The sequence below is a fragment of the Lycorma delicatula genome, chromosome 1 (genome assembly GCF_047948215.1).
Source record: "Lycorma delicatula isolate Av1 chromosome 1, ASM4794821v1, whole genome shotgun sequence".
Lineage (NCBI taxonomy): Eukaryota > Metazoa > Arthropoda > Insecta > Hemiptera > Fulgoridae > Lycorma > Lycorma delicatula.
In genome coordinates, this window is record NC_134455.1 from 92871388 (window position 1) to 92891152 (window position 19765).

General features: G+C 31.8%; 1 protein-coding gene across 1 annotated transcript; it reads right to left on the reverse strand.

Annotated features, from left to right (window-relative positions):
- Positions 1–381: 381 nt before the first annotated feature.
- LOC142320187 (small integral membrane protein 8) lies at positions 382–2186 on the reverse strand. Its single transcript, XM_075357874.1, has 2 exons — positions 1935–2186; positions 382–666 (listed from the first exon to the last, which is right to left on the reverse strand). The coding sequence occupies exons 1-2, from the start codon at positions 2022–2024 to the stop codon at positions 508–510; spliced, it is 249 nt and encodes an 82-aa protein (XP_075213989.1). The 5' UTR covers positions 2025–2186; the 3' UTR covers positions 382–507.
- Between the last annotated feature and the right edge of the window lie 17579 nt (positions 2187–19765).

The window sequence follows — 19765 nt, forward strand, 5'->3', positions numbered from 1 at the left end:
TTAGATATGATGTCATAATATGTGACTGATATGATTTAATTCTTTGCCTAGTATAGTTTATTTATAGTTACAAATTATGTCAAAAAAGTTAAACAATAAAAAATGACCTAACAAAATACAATAGGAGTTTAAAATACTAATTATACACTGAAAAATGAAAAAATCCTTTAATTAAAATTTTTCAAAAATGGTGGCTGGTAGAAAGATTCTGGGTTCATATTAATTTGTCTAGTCACTGAAAGTGACTGAGAGTTATTGAAAAACATAAGTTTTGATAATATGGTTTGTTAACTTTGATCAATGATTGAGAATTTAAATAAAGTAAATAAAATAAATTTACGATTTTAGAAGTTGTAAATAGTTTGATAAAAAAATTCAAACTTATAACACACGCTGTATGATTTATTTTCTGCAAAAATATTTTAACTTTGTACACAAATACCTTATTTATATTACAAATAAATTGTAACAGATTACATTACTGAGACCAGTAAATCAAAACTAAAATCAATTATCCCACTTTGATTTCTTTGGCAAATATAATTCATTTCCATTTTCACTGACAGCTGAGTAATACCCCATGCCTTCATATTTCTTGCGCATGTAAAATATATAGCCAGAACATAATCCCATGGTCAGAAGACCAGCTGCCATTATCATTTTGTTCTGAAAACAGATGAACAATGTTACTAAATTTTTTTCATATTTTTCAATTTCCTTGAAATAAAGAAAAGTAATCAACAACATAATTGTAATAAAATAACATTATAGTTATTTTATTACAATTATAAATTCAAAAAAAGTTTTCCTATATTCAAAACTATAACCTTCATATGAACAATAACCATCCACGCTGTACTTTACTACACTCAAGGAGTCATATAATCCATTAACTTGCTGCATATAATCAATAATCATTTCACTAGTAAATTACAACTTAGTAAACAAGAGAAAAAAATAAGTTAATAAAAGCAAACAATTTTTAATGAATTAAAACAGAAAATACTAACGGAAATAATTGAAATTAAAAAAAAAGTTATGAAATAAAATTCACAAATATATAAATTATGGTTTGTTCAGCTATTCACCAAGCTTGCCTGATCTTGCCTACTGGAAATAATGCAAATTTTGTTATTGTGATAATTTAGTTTAGAACGTAGCACTGTTTGGTATAATAACTATTATATCATTATAATGTAGTCACCTAAGATTTAAAACTAACTTTTGACGAATTTTAACAAAATGATGATCAGTTGTTAAATTTTCAAGATATTTACATAATTATTATACTCCTCAAGAAGAAGATGCCAGAATAGCCGAAAGTGCTTGAGGAAAAATTGGAATTTGATAAGTTGTTTTTAAAATTTTATAATACTGTGATAATGTATAAAAGTACTAGATTTTAATTTAACCAACTTAAAAAGTTCTTATCTATATTACTTCTCTTAGTACTTATTCTCATTAATACAGATAATACATCATTTTGAGGTAGCTTGTATTTATCACAACAATAATAAGAGCAAAATCTCAATAAAATACTGCCTCTTCTCTAGGAGCACATATTTTGTGCTTAAGGAGTAAATAATGACAAAAGAATCCTTTGGAGATATAATTATCTCTCGTCATGATTATCAATGAAAAAATATTTCTTGATTCGAATGCTGATTAACAGCAATAAAAAAAGTAACTCTAAAAACTTTTATGAGTATTAGCTCACAACCATAGTTTAGAATTAAGGCTATAAACTTAAAGAGAATAAAATACATTTATTTACTTGTTTTATTCTGCCCTTCACATTATAGAACATTTGGGAATTATAAAATTCCCAAATCGGAATTTCAAAAATATCAGGACAAACATTTAAAATATTCAATTTTAATTTTGAAATTTAAAATGTTAAAGTAGCACACAAAATTAATCCAATTTAAACTTACTGGTGTAGAATAAAGTTCAAAATTCAGCACACGAAATGCAGTTGAAGTTCTTAAGGACTTAATACCGTCTCCAGGTTTTGATTTCTTCATTGTTACGTTTAAAAAGTACTGGAATAATTATTAAGGAATTTGAACAGCAAATTAAGTTAGTAGAACAGCGAATTATAGATGTTAAAAATTTATGTTAATAACCTTGCAGTTGGATACATTTTCTTAATGTATCTGTATAGTATTGATACGATATTTTCATTTCGATACATCGATATTCATTCTATTGCTCGATTACGTTGAAGGAAATTTGAAATTTGCAGATCTGATGACAGTATGTATATCTAGTTGCCTAACGAACAAGGGTTTATAATACTATTAGATTAGACAGTCTTTTGTTTAAACGGTACGATTGTTTATTCCAATCAATAAACAACTTACACGTCATATGTATTAGTTACTCGTTTAATTCCGAGTTTATATATTATTAAATTTATTAGATACTGAAGTAGACATGTTATGCAATATTATGCAGACTAATCGGCTGTTGCTGATTATTGTTAGGCTTACTATTTATGCTACGTTCTTCGCACTTTGTTCTGGAGTGGCGAACAACCGGACGCTAGTTATGGCTATGAGTGATACTCAAAAAAACATTCTTATTCATCTTTCTGTAAATAATAACCGAACGATGTGTCATTCTAAACATTCAAATGAAACATTAAATCTTGTGTATATTTGCAGTTGCGTATATATATTTTTTATATTATAGATTAAATTACAAACAATAACATGAATCATATGATTTTTGGCGGGCAGTTTTAAGACTCAGGTTTCTGTTAAAAAATTTAAATCTCTATAGAATCTTTTAAAATAAATTCTCACTTTTTTTGTTAAATCGTTAATTCTCACTTTTTTGTTACTCTAATTTAATGAATTTTTTACGTATTTGATCTGTCTAGTACCAGCCATCTCAACATGTGTTAAAACATGGCCAGTTAATAATTGTGTGGGTCCGAAGAGCAAGTTTGTCGTCCATTATAGCGTTCTTTGAGTTTGAATTCTTGAAAGTAGTCTTAAGTGAAATTTTATAAGTAGTTTATTCGTGTTAAATTAGTAAATTTTTGTCAGCTCTATTCTTACAGTAGTGAATTGATTTTATTATTTAGCATATTATGTCTAATTTACGTAGGAAATAATATTCACCGAAAAGACATTCACTGCCAAGAGAAAGAAATTATACACAATTTTTTTAATTACATGACAAGGGAAGCTGCAGTTGAATGTTAGTGACCCCCAAAAAATTTATTGAACGTGTTGCATGTGCCACAGGAGTCTCAAAAAGAACAGTTTATCAAATTACTGGTGAAATTAGCTTCGTATTAGCCAGTGGTGAAATGGGATTCGTTCTCAACTGCTTGACAGTATGGAAAGCCAAATCTTCCTCAGGTGATTTTTCATTCTCGGATGAACTGCCACATGTTTTTTAAAGTGGATAAAAGAAAAAATTAATGCCTAACTTGCCGGTAAACAGTGTCGTTATTTTAGATAAAATTGCCACAATGCTGAATAAAGTCGAGCACCGAATTCAGCATCAACAAAAAAAATCACTGGCTGCGGACTAACAGCTTATAATTCCATGACAATTTGACCAAAGTTCAGTTGTATGAGACAAAAAAATAAAGATCATCTGAAAACAAAATATTGGAGTAAGGCGGGATATGCCTACCCGCGTATCGTAATTGAGATATTATGGGCACGGGTGAAGAACCGGATCGCAGCCGAAAATGTACAATTTACACAGAACTCTCAGTCGAGGACTCTTGTCATGCTGCGAACATGTTAAAAAATGAAGATGAGTATCATAAAAACTGCAAGGACTGATAGAACAACAAATTGAACTTCAATTTGGGAAGTGAGAGTTCATCAGAATCGTCTGAAGTCGAAAACGTAAGTGTAAAAGTTCTACTGAAAAAAAGGATTGTCGAGTGGTAAAAACTATAATAGCTATATTATAATTATATATGTAGGGTATTATTAATATATGTGGGTAATAATTAAAAATTAATTATAAAAAAATTCATAACCAAATAAAACTTATTTTTAAACAGTAAAAAAAAAATTAAATATATTAAAAATAAGTTTATTTAAACTTAAGATATGTTAAAAGATATATTTAAAAATAACAATAAAAATAATTTAAAAATTTATGACTGAGTTGTTTCATTGGAATAATATATTTGATTGGAATAAGTTAAAAAATTACTAAAAAAAATTATAATAAATTGTATGGAGGCTGAACAGATAATATAAATGAAATGTCAACCATTCCTGAGGCGTGATTAATTGAAACCTAAACACCAGTATTCACCATCTAGTATTCAAATCTGTAATGTTTTAAAGTAATAAAATAAAAATTAAAATTTTAAAAACTTAATATTGAAATAATAATTATATCATGCGAAGAAAACGCATAATTTCTGCAAAGAAATGATTAATTTTTTGCTTAATTTCGGTAGATAGGAGCAATAGATGGGAAACATCTATGTCCTGGTAAAAAAACAATGGGGTATTTTCAAGTCCTCTGATCTCTTCATATTAATCAAAGTGGTAATATTTCAATATATCACAACCCAATTTTTTACCAAACACTAATAAAGCACCATTTGTTATGGTAAAAGAAGAAGCTACACTTTTAACTTGCTGAAAATTTTATTTTTCGCCTGCCGAAAAAGCACCATGTATAATTAATGACTTTCAAACACCCAACAGAATGTGCCTTAGGGATGGCTACAGCTAAGTAGCAATTGTTAGGAAAAGCAATCGAAACTGATGAGAACAGCTAAAATTAATAACGAAGACAATTTGTCTCAAAAAATTCCAAAATTCAGCTTCCATTTCTAGACATATCACATCATAATCTAGACATATCATAATCATCAACAGGGAATCATGTTTTACAGTTACAAGTGTGCATGATTTAAGGTGATTTTTGTTTCAAATTAGACAACAGGTTTTATACAATGCAGTTTTATGTTACTCTTTTTGAACTTCTAATATTAATTTCTATATCCATTGTAAAATACTACATGTAATTATGCAAATAAATTAAAAGAAAACTTTACTTAATAGAAGTATATACATTCCATATATCATATACGTTGAAATTTTACAAAAATTTCCACTCAGAAGTGGTGACTTGTGATGCCTCTGACATTTAATAAAAACTTTGTATAATTTTATTTCTTTAAAAATGGTTTCCACAGACAACCAAATTTTATGTAACATGTATGGTGATGTATGAGTGGCAGCAATAATGGAATATAATGGGACAAAATGTCACAAAGTGACAGATGACCACAAGCATTTTTCATTGATGGAATGAGAAAACTTGTCATGGAAAAATTAAAGTTTTTGTAGCTAAATAAAAGATACATTTTTGCCATATCTGTCTCATTTGACTATCTTTTACTTGCAAGTTATTACCAATAATGCCCACCAATTCAGTCATCCCTCAATGTATTATAAAGTGTGTTATTAAGTGAAGCAAGTCTATGCATGTAAATGAAGTAAATGGGCAAAAAAAAGAATATACGAACATCACAAGGAATGACAGTTGAGAGAAAATGAAAATCTGCTATGAAAATAAAGACAGCTCAAACTGAGTGCATTGATATGCCTTTTTGCCATATCTGTCTCATTTGAATATCTTTTACTTGCAAGTTATAACCAATAATGCTCACCAATTCAGTCATCCCTCAATGTATTATAAAGTGTGTTATTAAGTGAAGCAAGTCTATGCATGTAAATGAAGTAAATTGGCAAAAAAAGAATATACGAACATCACAAGGAATGACAGTTGAGAGAAAATGAAAATCTGCTATGAAAATAAAGACAGCTCAAACTGAGTGCATTGATAGTATTCATTGAATAGTGTCCTCATTAGTTTTCTCACTATTTTATTACTATAATGCACTGGTTCATGTTTAAAATAAAGAAAACTATACTCAGTTACATTAAGATTATATTCTTTAATGTGTTTATTACAAAAGTTACTGTTCCTGTGTGAACATATAGAATATAAACCTAGACTACTATTACAATAATACATTTTACATGTTTATAACTGGTAATAAGCCAACATAATACCATATTTAGTGAATAAGAGGAACATGACAGTTGTTTATTTACATTAAATAAAAAAAGAAAGAAATAAACATACATTAATAATAGGTAAATTATCACAATTATATAAATGTTATAATAGTTGACAATAGAATAATGAATGATACAAATTAAACCAATATGCACAACAGTTATATAACATAATTGAATACTTTATACATTTATTTTTTATTAATTATTATACAATTAATAATTTTTATTAATTATTAATTATTATAGTAATGATAAACAATCTTGTTTTATATGTATAAATATTGTAACATCGGTATAGCGAGCCTGAGTAATGGATTCCTACCAATTATTATCAAAGTAGAGTAATCTAGTGCTGGGAATTTGCATCCAATGGCCAGAGCAGTTATGATGCCATTGGTAAATTACATTGGTCAACAAAATTAATTTTTTTTTTGACAAATGAGTGAATGGCCAATTCTTCTAGTATTTTTTAATGCTGATTTCATATATGTTAATAGATTTTTTCTATCAGGCTCAGTATTTTTGTAATTGAAATTTTTTTGAAACAGAAAATGTATGGTGAACGTAATATACCATACATTAGATACAATTTGTGCTCACCTTAAATCTATTTCTTTCGGATTTTCTGCTATAATTTGCTGTAGGTAGATCCATTTACCTGATACCCTGGTATCATGTTTCAATTGTATTTATCTTCTGGTGAAAGCATTCTCCATGTTCATCACCGATAGAACAGGAATTGTTAATGTAAAAATACAAATGTGAATGTAAGATATATTACTCAAAATTAAGTTCTTTGTAGTTTTTAAGGAATTCACTCAAGTTCTCTGGTAGTTATTGGCCTTATGGTTTCCAAGGAAGTTGTTTACCACATTTTGAAATTATTTCCATGCAGTAACCAAGTCATTCAAACATACTTGAAATGCAAGATCATTCAGTTTTTTTATTTGTGGCCTAACAAATATACCTACCTACCTTTATTTTAGCATCACATTAGGGGATTTATTTTTTGGAAACAAACCCTGCATCATTACAATCCACTGTATTAAAATTTTTTAATAAACCTAGCTTAATGTGTAGTGGTGGAAGAAACTTCTGGTTTTACTAATGTCTGACTAAACCTTCAGTCAGCCACTGCTCTTTTATGCAATTATTTTTCCTATTTTTCCTATCCCTGCTGTCCCAGCTGCACAAAATTATTTCCCATACTGAATCCTGCACATCATTACAGTACTAAGTTTTTGTACTGGAAAGAAATGTTCAAATTCTGACTGTCGCAGAAAGCATTTATTTTATCGTTTGGTTATAAAAAATGCTATTCTTTCAATCTTGATGCCAGGTATTTCTGCTTGATTCTTTGATAAATTTTATTTCATGACCAGGTCATTTAATTCTCTGACTGATAAACTAAATGGGGTTCAGTTATTTTCTAAAAAATGTTTGATCTCTTTCTTCAATGCTGATATAGTAGGGGAAGATATCCACCCACCTTGTGACGTTACCGGTCGCTACACAATCCCCTCCGTTCCGAGACCTGAGGTTGTCTTTAGGCCCTCTAACTGATTATATCTGTCATCAGCCAGGCCTCGGTCGGGATGCCACCGATGTAAATGCTTCGGCAGACATTAGCATCAGTAAAATATAATTCAAATTTTGCCTTCAATATAGACCTCAAATGCTCACATCCAACCTAAAATGATTCCCTCAAACTAACTGACCAAAACCGCGGAAGCGCGAATCCCGCACCTAGTCCAGATTTGACAGCTGCGTTCGTGACTGTGAATGCCTCAGAAAACGAACGAGTTACAAATAAAAATTAAGTCTTAAGCAACATAGAAATTCAGACCTACACCCAAATAAGTGGGCCAATTTAGGTCACCTAACAAGGGGAACGTAACCTCATTCCCGTCCGCGCAGGAGCCGGGGACGAACCCCACACCACCACCCGGTTCCATTATGGAGTTTCGCGTGGCATTACGAAGTCACGATCAGGACCGCCACCGGTGGAATGAAGCCACGCCCCCGATCGCACGGGCTACCGTATCCCGGCGGCGCGGCCACCCTCAACAGTGGGAGCCCCAAATCGAATCACAAACACCACCAATATAACCGTGGCACGATACCAATGCGCCTACCTCCAACCAATCCAATGCCTAAGCCGGAACCCTAGCCACTCGGGGTCCTACCACGATCGATTACCTCGATTAAACTTCCTCTGCAGACCTACACATCGCAAGGGCGCGAAGAAAACCAGCCACTATAAACTATTCCTCGCGGATCATCCAGTTAATACGTAGATCCAGAAAGGAATGTATTCTCTTAAGTTCCATAACAGTTCATGAACGTTCGACCTCGTATCGAGGACAGACGTAGAGGACATGGTCTACTGTATCATCAGTCCTACAATCCAGGCATTGACTCGAATCCATTAAACGAAACCTAGTCAAACTCGCCCGAAAGGCACCGTGCCCGTAAAGAAACTGTGTGATATACCGATTGGGGGAGACCCATCCAATAGCACCTAAATCAGACACTATAAGAAATATACCATGTGTGTAGTGACCTGTGGGGGGATTTGTCCTATCTAATTTGCTAAGATGCAAGGCCTCGGTCTTCAATCTCCTGCTTTCGTTCTGACGTCAACAGGTTATTTACCTTGGAAATATAGCGTTCCCTACGCTCATTAGCCAAGATATCTATTGGTTTGACTATTGGCTACAACACAGACTGCCTCCCGCGAGACTGTTCTGTAACTGCCTATAACAACCAGCAAGAAGAGTCGCTGGGCCAGCAAAAAAATGTCCGCACAATACCTAAAAGCCATGCGGTGAGTCCAGACAGGTGCAGCATACAGCATAACAGCTTTACTGACACCTTTGTAAAGTATACGCATGGTATGGTAATTCAACCCCCAGGGATGAATGACTCCATAAAAAGCATAACCGGATTTCATAAAAAGCATCAGTGGCCTTTTTTTCCACATACTGAAGATGTTCCTTGAACCAAAAATTTTCATGAAGGGTAAACACCCAGGTGTTTTTGAGCATTAACGTACCGAATGGGGGACCCAGCCATCCGAACCCGGATTCTTCGGGAAGCAGCCGATCGGCCCTTAAGCAACATCATTGTGGTTTTCTCTGGGCAGAAATTCATCTTATGTGGGAGACTCCACAATCAAGATTGCCTCGCAAGCATGAGCAGCTTGGAACTTTACCCCGTTACTCGAATCCCCTTCAGTCAGTAGCAGCGAGTGGTCAGCATAAGCGACGACACGACAACCACATGGCAACCTTAAATGTAACATGGAATTGAATTCTACGATCCAAAGACGGGTACAGAACACTGTTCTGAGGGTATTCTTTAGTTAAGGTCTTACGAAACTCCGAGCCGCCATCATGCAGGAAACGGTCTGATAGCTGAAATAACTTGAGAGCACAATTCATTTCGTGGTCACTTACGTTTCTGCATCTGAAGCAGGGCAGAGAGCCACCGTAAGTTATTAAATGCTCCGGATAAGCCCCAGACATGCCCTAATACATATTTACATGGACTAAAGGAAGCTATACCCAACACCTTAGCATGGCATCCTCAGTAGTCTTGCCTGGTCGGAAACCATACTGGATGTCCATTAACAAATGATCAGTGTCCAATCTAACTTTAATACGAAAATATAGGACCTTCTCAAAAACCTCCACGCTTCCAACACGCTGGAAAATGGCCGGCGAAGAGCAACCTATTATATATTCCAGTTAGAGGGTCAATGACTACTAGAAGTGCTCGGACGTGGAGCTCCACTGTGATACAATCATATCCGGGGGCCTTGTGCCGTGCCATACTACAGATCACCTGACGCACCTGCACCTTAGAGGATTGTAAGTCGGTCTCGAAAATCGCGACTTCCCGCCTGACACGCCGGTAGTATGCAACATCACCCACCATAGTGTCATCCGGGAGCAAAACATTCAGAAAAATATTAAGGACACGGTCTTTATCAATTACCACACCCTCGCGGGTCGACAAAGCTGACAAGAGAACAACTTTCCTACGCTTATATCCACGGGCTCTATACACAACGCCCCAAGGGTTTATTCCCCTGCTCCTGAACAAAGGTAGGCCAGAAATTATGTGGAGGACCTAATTCTATGAAAGTACCTAGTCTTCCTTCTGCAGTAATTCGCAATTAGGACCGCACGCCTATCGGGATCACCCTATCGTTGCTTGCGCTGCCCTTCTGAGTCGATTCACCACCAACCAGATATATGTTCCTGGCCAGTGCCACCACTGCAAAAGTGAAATTTTCTGCCAGGACATCTAATGGCAGACAGTCAAGGTCTTGAATAAAAATCTCCATTCTGGACTGCAACAAACAGGAGAATTTCATCCAGTCCGCCTTCCTATGCAGGAAGCGCGCCCGGTAAACAGGAAAGTGTCCCTCATGGCTATCACGCATCTCATCTGCTATTTCAAAAACTATCAACCGATGATCGCTAGAACAATCGTCAACCACATACCAGTCAAGGATCCTGCCAGGGATGTCCCTACCATTGGTGATGACAATATTTGTACCTGAAAAGGCCTTTCATCCGTTAACCATACCAACATAACTGGCCAACTGGTCTGCAACATTAAAGACCTCAAAATTATACTGCGCGATTAAATTATCAATTAAGCCAATGACTACCAATTTAAGGAATGAATTTTCTTAACAATAAGGGTGCAAAACCGTTGTAACAGTTCTCATACAGAAAGATTGTGAAACTGGGGAAGGTACACACTTGACCACCAGTTCAAAAATAGCACTGAAAAAGACTTTATACAATGTAAATCTTTACTGAAATTTCGGCACAAGATTCAACATTTCCATCTTCATCTAGGTTCCATGTATCTGGCGGTAATGCTATGCTTATGGAGTTCACGCATGATACTGTCTGAAAATAAAAATGGTAATTACAAAAAACTAAGCTTGATAGAAGAATTTGATTTCTTATTTGAAATCAGCATAAAATCTTTAAATAATCAGAGATTATTCAAAGAGGTGTCTCATTGTACCTTAATATATTGAGTACATATCTGGCATCTTATCACACCTTAATACATAAAAATACGTATCTGGTGTCTCATTGCACATTGTCTATAAATATTCTAGAAGTTTTGGAGTAATTGCCAACAGCCTAAGCAAATAATTTCAACCTTTTGTTATTGGGTTCAGACAGACATAAGTGAACATCCATAACATAGTGTCCTAATGATAGTGGTTCTGTAACTTACTGTAACTGCAGCTGGTGTATTACAAGTAATGAATTAACTGCCTTAATATTTATAGAGTTTATACTATTTTCTTATTTAAATTTATTGTATATGTTTGTTGTTTGATTTATTTTTATGAATTATATATAATTAACATAGATATGTTACCATTAGTAATAGTAGTATTTATTTAAAATATCATTACTGTTATGAATAGAATCATTGTAAGAATAGTACCTTTCTTAGTACAAAAAACATAGTTTCTGTTTCTATTATATTTATAATCAAATTCCTATCCTGTATTCATTTCATTTATCATCATTCCTATTCTGTATTCTTAAATTTTGTTTTTATATATTTTTTTATATTAGAGGGTAATCTGTTTTGGAATGACACTGTATAAGTCTACTAAGTTTATCTTTAGAAATGCTGCAGGAAATCGGAATCTGTATCCTTTATTAAATGATTTACTAATTGATTCATCTGTTTTGGAATGACACTGTATAAGTCTACTAAGTTGATCTTTAGAAATGCTGCAGGAAATCAGAATCTGTATCCTTTATTAAATGATTTACTAATTGATTCATCAGTTTTTTCATTGGTTTAGTCAGCTTTTGATCATCTATTCTACATCAGGCCATCATAATCATTCATATAAGATCACCCAAAGTTTCAGAATTATTTTTAATTGTTACTAAATGATTCAGATGGCATTATTGCTGTGTTTACTATAAAGTTTAAACAGATTTCTTTTTTACATTTTTCTTCATCAATCATCCCATTATAGCTTAATTGAATGAATGCAAGATTAATTAATTTAATCTTTTTCTTTTCATTAAAAAAAAAGTTTTCCTTATTATTCTTCATTAAAGAAAAGAAATTCTTTTCATTAAATTCTAAATTATATTCATTGGTTATTTTATTTAATTTTAGAATTGTTTAAAGAATGTTCAAATTTTTATTAGTGTAATTTTTTTATTTTATATGAATTTTCATTATTTTAAATAGAATTTCTAATTATTATTTATATCTTCAATTTCATTTCTAACTTTGATTTTTCAATATTTTTAATTTATGTACAATAAATAATATATTAATATTTTTATCTGGAAAGAACGCTGAACTACTGCTTTTATGAAATGTTTCATCTGTACAAGATATTGGCTAATTTATAGTTTTTATAGTGGTAATTGAAATATGTACCTTGACAATATTTACTGTTGACATCAAATTTGGAGCCCACTTTTAAAATCTCAGCTCAAATTTAAAATCTCAATTTCATAATTAACTTTATGAAACTTTTATATGAAATTCTACAATAGCTGATCTTGCAATAGAAGACTAATACATTCAAATGAAAGAATTGTAATTTATTATTATTTAAAATAGATATAAAGTTTAAATTTAACAAATTTTTGAAATACATCAGAATCTTCAGTAAATATAACAGCAGTTTTAAAAACATTCCTAAGGTCTTCATGATTTTCTTCAAATACATTAAATGAAGATGCAAGCTATGTTAAATCTACCACATTGAATTCTCTAAACTTAATTTCCCTGTTGACCAATGACTTCGTCGTATAACCTAATTCTATTAATTTTTTTTCTAATTGATACATAATGGGCAGGCAGGAGTAGGTTTCACAATGAAGAAGAAGATAGGGAAGAGAGTAGAGTATTTCAAAACGCATAGCGATAGAATCATTTTAATAAGGATAAAATCAAAACCTAAACCGACAACGATTGTTAACGTCTATATGCCTACAAGCGCCCATGATGATGATGAGGTAGAGTGTGTATACGAAGAGATTGATGAAGCAATTAAACACGTAAAAGGAGATGAAAATTTAATAATAGTTGGAGATTGGAATGCAAGCATTGGAAAAGGCAAGGAAGGAAATATAGTGGGTGAATACGGGCTGGGCAAAAGGAATGAAAGAGGGGACCGACTTATAGTGTTTTGCACGAAGTATAATTTAGTAATTGCCAACACCCAATTTAAAAATCATAATAGAAGAATATACACTTGGAAAAAGCCAGGTGATACTGCAAGGTATCAGATAAATTATATCATGGTTAAGCAAAGATTTAGAAATCAACTCATTGACTGCAAAACTTACCCTGGAGCAGACATTGATAGCGACCATAATTTGGTGATAATGAAATGTAGATTGGGGTTTAAAAACCTGAAGAAAAGGTGTCAGATGAATCGGTGTAATTTAGAGAAGCTTGAGGAAGAGGAGGTAAAGAATTCTATACAGAAGAATTGAGAGGAGAGTGGAAGAAGTGTTAGGAGAAGACCAATTTGGTTTCAGGAAAAGTATAGGGATAAGGGAAGCAATTTTAGGCCTCAGATTAATAGTAGAAGGAAGATTAAAGAAAAACAAACCAACATACTTGGCGTTTATAGACTTAGAAAAGGCATTCGATAACGTAGACTGGAATAAATGTTCAACATTTAAAAAAAATTAGGGTTCAAATACAGAGATAGAAGAACAATTGCTAACATTTACAGGAACCAAACAGCAACAGTAACAATTGAAGAACATAAGAAAGAAGCCGAAATAAGAAAGGGAGTCCGACAAGGATGTTCCCTATCTCCGTTACTTTTTAATCTTTACATGGAACTAGCAGTTAATGATGTTAAAGAACAATTTAGATTCGGAGTAACAGTACAAGGTGAAAAGATAAAGATGCTACGATTTGCTGATGATATAGTAATTCTAGCCAAGAGTAAAAAGGATTTAGAAGAAACAATGAACGGCATAGATGAAGTCCTACGCAAGAACTATCGCATGAAAATAAATAAGAACAAAACAAAAGTAATGAAATGTAGTAGAAATAACAAAGATGGACCACTGAATGTGAAAATAGGAGGAAAAAAGATTATGGAGGTAGAAGAATTTTGTTATTTGGGAAGTAGAATACTAAAGATGGACGAAGCAGGAGCGATATAAAATGCCGAATAGCACAAGCTAAACGAGCCTTCAGTAAGAAATATAATTTGTTTACATCAAAAATTAATTTAAATGTCAGGAAAAGATTCTTGAAAGTGTATGTTTGGAGTGTCGCTTTATATGGAAGTGAAACTTTGACAATCGGAGTATCTGAGAAGAAAAGATTAGAAGCTTTTGAAATGTGTTGCTATAGGAGAATGTTAAAAATCAGATGGGTGGATAAAGTGACAAATGAAGAGGTATTGCGGCAAATAGATGAAGAAAGAAGCATTTGGAAAAAGTAGTTAAAAGAAGAGACAGACTTATAGGACACATACTAAGGCATCCTGGAATAGTCGCTTTAATATTAGAGGGACAGGTAAAAGGAAAAAATTGTGTAGGCAGGCCATGTTTGGAATATGTAAAACAAATTGTTAGGGATGTAGTATGTAGAGGGTATACTGAAATGAAACGACTAGCACTAGATGGGGAATCTTGGAGAGCTGCATCAAACCAGTCAAATGACTGAAGACAAAAAAAAAAATGTGATACATTTAAATATCCTTTACATCATAATTACAGCCACTAACATTATCTTTATAATCATTATGTGATTTATACGTTGTATTTTGTTTAACCTTTTTGATAAGTTGACTAATTAGTGGTAATTGTGACAAAAGACTTAGTCCATAATATACAAAAAGCTTAATTTAATAATATATATCAATAACAATATAAATATAATAAATAACATAAACCTAAGCAATAATAATTTAAATACAAAATTAATTGAAATGATATTTTTCTTTCATGATGTGAAGATAAGCGTAAATAATTCCTTTAATAACCGTATTCCTTTAATTACTGTAAATAATTCCTTTTTTGTATTAATTATGTTTTGAATATTGAAGGTTTGAGGAGTATAACTTTATGAAAATATGATTTAAAATATCACATATAAACCTTCAAATCCACAGAGGATCGAAATGTTCATCCGAATAGTGTCCACATTAGTTTTCCCATTATTCTATTATTGTAATGCACTGGTTCATATTTGAAATAAAGAAAACAGTATTCAATTATATTTAGATTGTATTCTTTAATGTGTTTAAATGTTGAATACATGTATGTAAAAAGATTATTACAATAATTACTATTCCTATGTGAGGTGTAGAATATTAACCTAGACTAATATTACAATAATGAATTTTAAATGTTATAAATAGTAATCAGCTGGTAATAAGCCAACTTAATATACTATATTTAATGAATAAGAGGAACGTGACAGTTGTTTATTTACATTGAATAAAGAAAAGAAGTAAGAAAATGAATCTTACCAGATAGGATAGAGAAAGACAATAACACTGCCTAACATTGACCTTGTTTAATTGGATGTTAAAAATAATAAAAAAATGCAGTAAAATAAGATGAAGTATATGAAGGAGGAGAATTAACATATTCTCTCACTTGTTGGTAGAGAAGAAAAGTAGAAGAAGTATAGGATTTTTAACAGATATTTCAAAATTAGAAGATACTATTATCAGAATATGAGATTGAAATGAATGTTAGGAAATCCCTCCCAGGTACAATTCCCGGTTGGGCATGGCATTTCACACAGACTAGAAATCATTTATTTCATCCTCTGAAGCAATACTTAACAGTGGTTCTGTAGGTTAAAAAAAAGGAAGACAAAAGGAATAGGAGACACAATAAGCCAATGAAGTCTGAGTTAAACAGTTCAGATGCTTAGGTATCTTGTTAAAAAAAAAGGTATCAGTGGCTCAGGAAGCATTTAACAGAAGGAAGTGGTTATGTAATAAAGTAGAGTTAAGAGCTGGAGAAGCATTGTGAAGTGTTTGGAGTGCACTTCTACATGGATGTAAAACATAAACACTAGGAAATAGAGACAAAAAATACTGAAAGCATTTCAAATTTGGAGGAGGCTGGAGAAGATTAAATGGGCAGACAAAGTGAACGATTAAAAAGTAATGAGGAGCATTGATGGGAATAGAACTTTTATTAGAAAAATAGGGTGGGAAAGCTAACTGGATGGGACATATCAGAGGGGAGAAGGATTAATTAAAACTGTGCTAGAAAGATCAGTAGAAGGTGTAAAAGAGAGGGGAGAAAGAAGTAAAGGTTTAGACAATCTAAAAGGAATTTTTGTGATTTCCATTAGTTCCAATTATATTTTCCATGATTTTTTACAAACTTAATTTTTTTATCTAGATCTCACCTTCTACTTCATTCCCTTTTTTTAATTTATCTATTTGCTTTCAACAAATTCTACTTTTGCAGTAATTTATAGGCCTGAATTTGTAATAATTATTTTAACTTAGCTTTATTTTCTTTTAGTCTATTTCCTAACTACCTTAACTCCTTTAAATATATTTTTTACAGCCTATAATTTGGTAAAAAAACTTTAAGTAAAGGTTTTATAGTGGTGATCGTATAACCTACGAGACCCTCCCTGTATGTATATGCTTTTTTGTAATTTTCAAAAAGGGTGTTTGTGGCCACCAGTGGTGGCTTGTAGCTAAAATTAGTGGGAGTACTGCTCCAGAAAATCTTTTTCTGAGCCTTTTAAAGGCTATGGTTAAAGTTTTCTTTAAAATAAAAGAACCAAAAAAAACAAATTAAATAGAATAAGCTGGAAGCAGCATAATAATCTAATTCTACACTTTACTTTATTACATTCAAAAACATGGTACATTGTTTTTAAGCACATTGTGCTTAAATAAATAATAAAATGTCAATAATAAATAAATAAATAATAAAATATCAATACAGATAATATTTTTTAGTATTAATAAATTATAACTTAATAAAATGTCCACTTAGAAACACTATAGTCCAATGGTGCTTAATTTAATTTCTTTGTAGACAGAAACAAATAACAAATACATAATTCGTTTTTACTAATAATTACCATATCTTTTGCCCTTCCAGCGTGTTTTTGGACAGATATGGCAATCAAAGAGCCCTTGCTTTCTGCCATCTTCTGATCACTACTGAAACTAAACTAAAGCACTTTCATATTCCTTCATCTGTCTAAACTGGAAAAGGGAACGAACAAGGAATGTTTCATACACATGTGGAATAAAAAAGAACTTACCTTTCACCCGCATGCTACAGTCGGCACTCCAGGAGCGATAGTTCTCTCTCTCTCTTTCTCGCTGCCTTGCATGCAGCTTCCTGTGTGCATACGCACAACAGCCATATACCACGCCGCTGGAACTGTGAAGTGCACAGTTTTTAATCTTTTTATCTTTTTTATAAACTGGGGGTTGGCTACTCACATTATGCTTAAGGATTATACATATTGTTCAAGTATAAAGAAAGAATTAAAGAAAAAATTATCATATTAAATGTTATCAATAACAAGTGGAGATAAGGGGTGCTGCAGTTCCACAGTGCCTGTACACGAGCCACCACTGATGGTCATCAATTTATACTTAACATGAAATTCTGAAAGCCTAGCCCCTCTTTTATTTCTGTTACAAAGTCTTTTAATATATTTTTCCTACTACTTTGTTATTATGTTATATCTAGCTTTTACTTTTCAATTTCTTAGCTTTTCTTCAATTTTCTTTTCTTTTCAATTTATCCATCATCCTTTATTCAGCATTGAACATTCTACGCTGTAACTTGAGTCCTCACCTAGAGACCTCATAGGAAGACTATTTTACCTATGGAATATTATAAGCAATATATATAATGATTTTTAAATTGATATACTATTATAATGATTAAAAAAAGGAAAGAAATGTGGAAAATGCTGCTGCAGTTTCCACTATTTTCATATACAGCACTTAAAGAATGAAATCTATTGATCAGGCTGCAATAACTAATAGTCAGCATTTTTAAAAACCACTGAAAATGTGTAAAACCCCTAGATAAAATATATACAGTAAAATGTAAACAATATATGTAGAACAGAATTTGAAAATTCATAAGTATTTGTTGAATTTTTCATGCAAGCAAGTACTTTTGCAATTTAGTTGCATTAATTTGAAGCAAAACTGTTTCAGACGTAAAAAAAACTTTTTTAGGTGTATTTCCAAAATAATGCATACTTCAATATAAAATATGAATGTATTAGGGCTTAATAATTTCTGAATTTAGTAGCTAGGTAAATTCATTAGGGTAATATTATTGTATTATGTAAGTGCGTGCATGCACATGTGTGAGTGTGTGTGTTTATATACAGTCTGTCCCATGAAGAGAGGTATACACTTTTGATTTAATATTACTTGCCCATTCCCCCACCGATTCTATTAAAACTTTACAGACCTTTTAATGAAGGTTCTGAAAATATTCTGTGAAAATTTCAACCTTGTAGAACTTTTAGAAATAGAATGATGGCTTCCAAATGAAAACATCAATTTCAGATAAACCACATTTTTTATTCATTACAAAATAGCTGGTAAAAATGATTAAAAACAGCTATTCAAATTGTATAAAACAAGTTAATAATTAGTCACAACTATGACTAATTATCTAACTGTTTTTAATAATTTTAGTTAATTATAATTTTTTTTTAATCATTTTTATCAGCTATTTTGTAATGAATAAAAAAATGTGATTTATCTGAAATTGATGTTTTTATTTGAAAGGCCACCATTTGTTTCTATAAATCCTAGAAGGTTAAAATTTAACAGAATATTAGAACTTTCATTAAAAGTTTCAATAGAATTGGTGGGGGGATAGGTGAGTGATACTAAATCAAACGCGTATTCCTCTTCATGGGACACATGGTATATTACTTTGTACTATGATGCTAGTATTTTTCTTGTCAACCCTGTATTGTGCAATATTAATTATATCAATATTTATTATTACAATATTTGTAATTAATAATATAATTATTTTGTTAAAAAAATCAATTTTTTGTCTTACTGCTGTTTGTTTTTTATAATCTCCATTGAGTACTTTTGCAGAAATCTCTGCTTATCAGAACAAATTTTTCATGAAGAATTAATTTAAGTAATATGTAATCAAAACTTTAAAACTATAGAGGTTGGTTACTTGCTATCTCAGTCATTGAAACAAAATGAATTACTCTGCTGCTGTTACAATCTGTTAGTAAGTAATAATGCTTTTGGTACTGTATTTAAATATTTTTAAATACAAATTATCAATTTTTGAATAATTAAAATTAAATTTGTTGTTTCCTTAAGCCAGTCATTATATTCAGATTTTACCAATTTGTTAATTGTATTTTCATTACTGCTTTTAAAATTAGTTTTAACATAATAAACAGTATTGTATTATAATACTGGGTGACTCAAAAAGGACTTAACAACTTTAAAAGCATATAAAGATTTATTGAGAAGAATGGGCCGTTTTGTCTGGAAGAACAACTTGTCTCAACGCAGGTTTCTTGCCAAGAGTAAGTTGTATGCCTACTAGGAGCTCCCTACTGTCCTCTCTATGAAAATTACATTGATCTGCAGTTGCTGAATGCAAATCATGAAACCAAAATACACAGCAAGTACATCC

Excerpts from the sequence above, each read along its gene's own strand:
- LOC142320187 (XM_075357874.1), bottom strand. The coding sequence starts at position 2,024 with ATGAAGAAATCAAAACCTGGAGACGGTATTAAGTCCTTAAGAACTTCA. Across the intron at positions 667-1,934 it reads TTGAACTTTATTCTACACCA|AACAAAATGATAATGGCAGC; the intron begins GTAAGTTTAAAT and ends ATCTGTTTTCAG.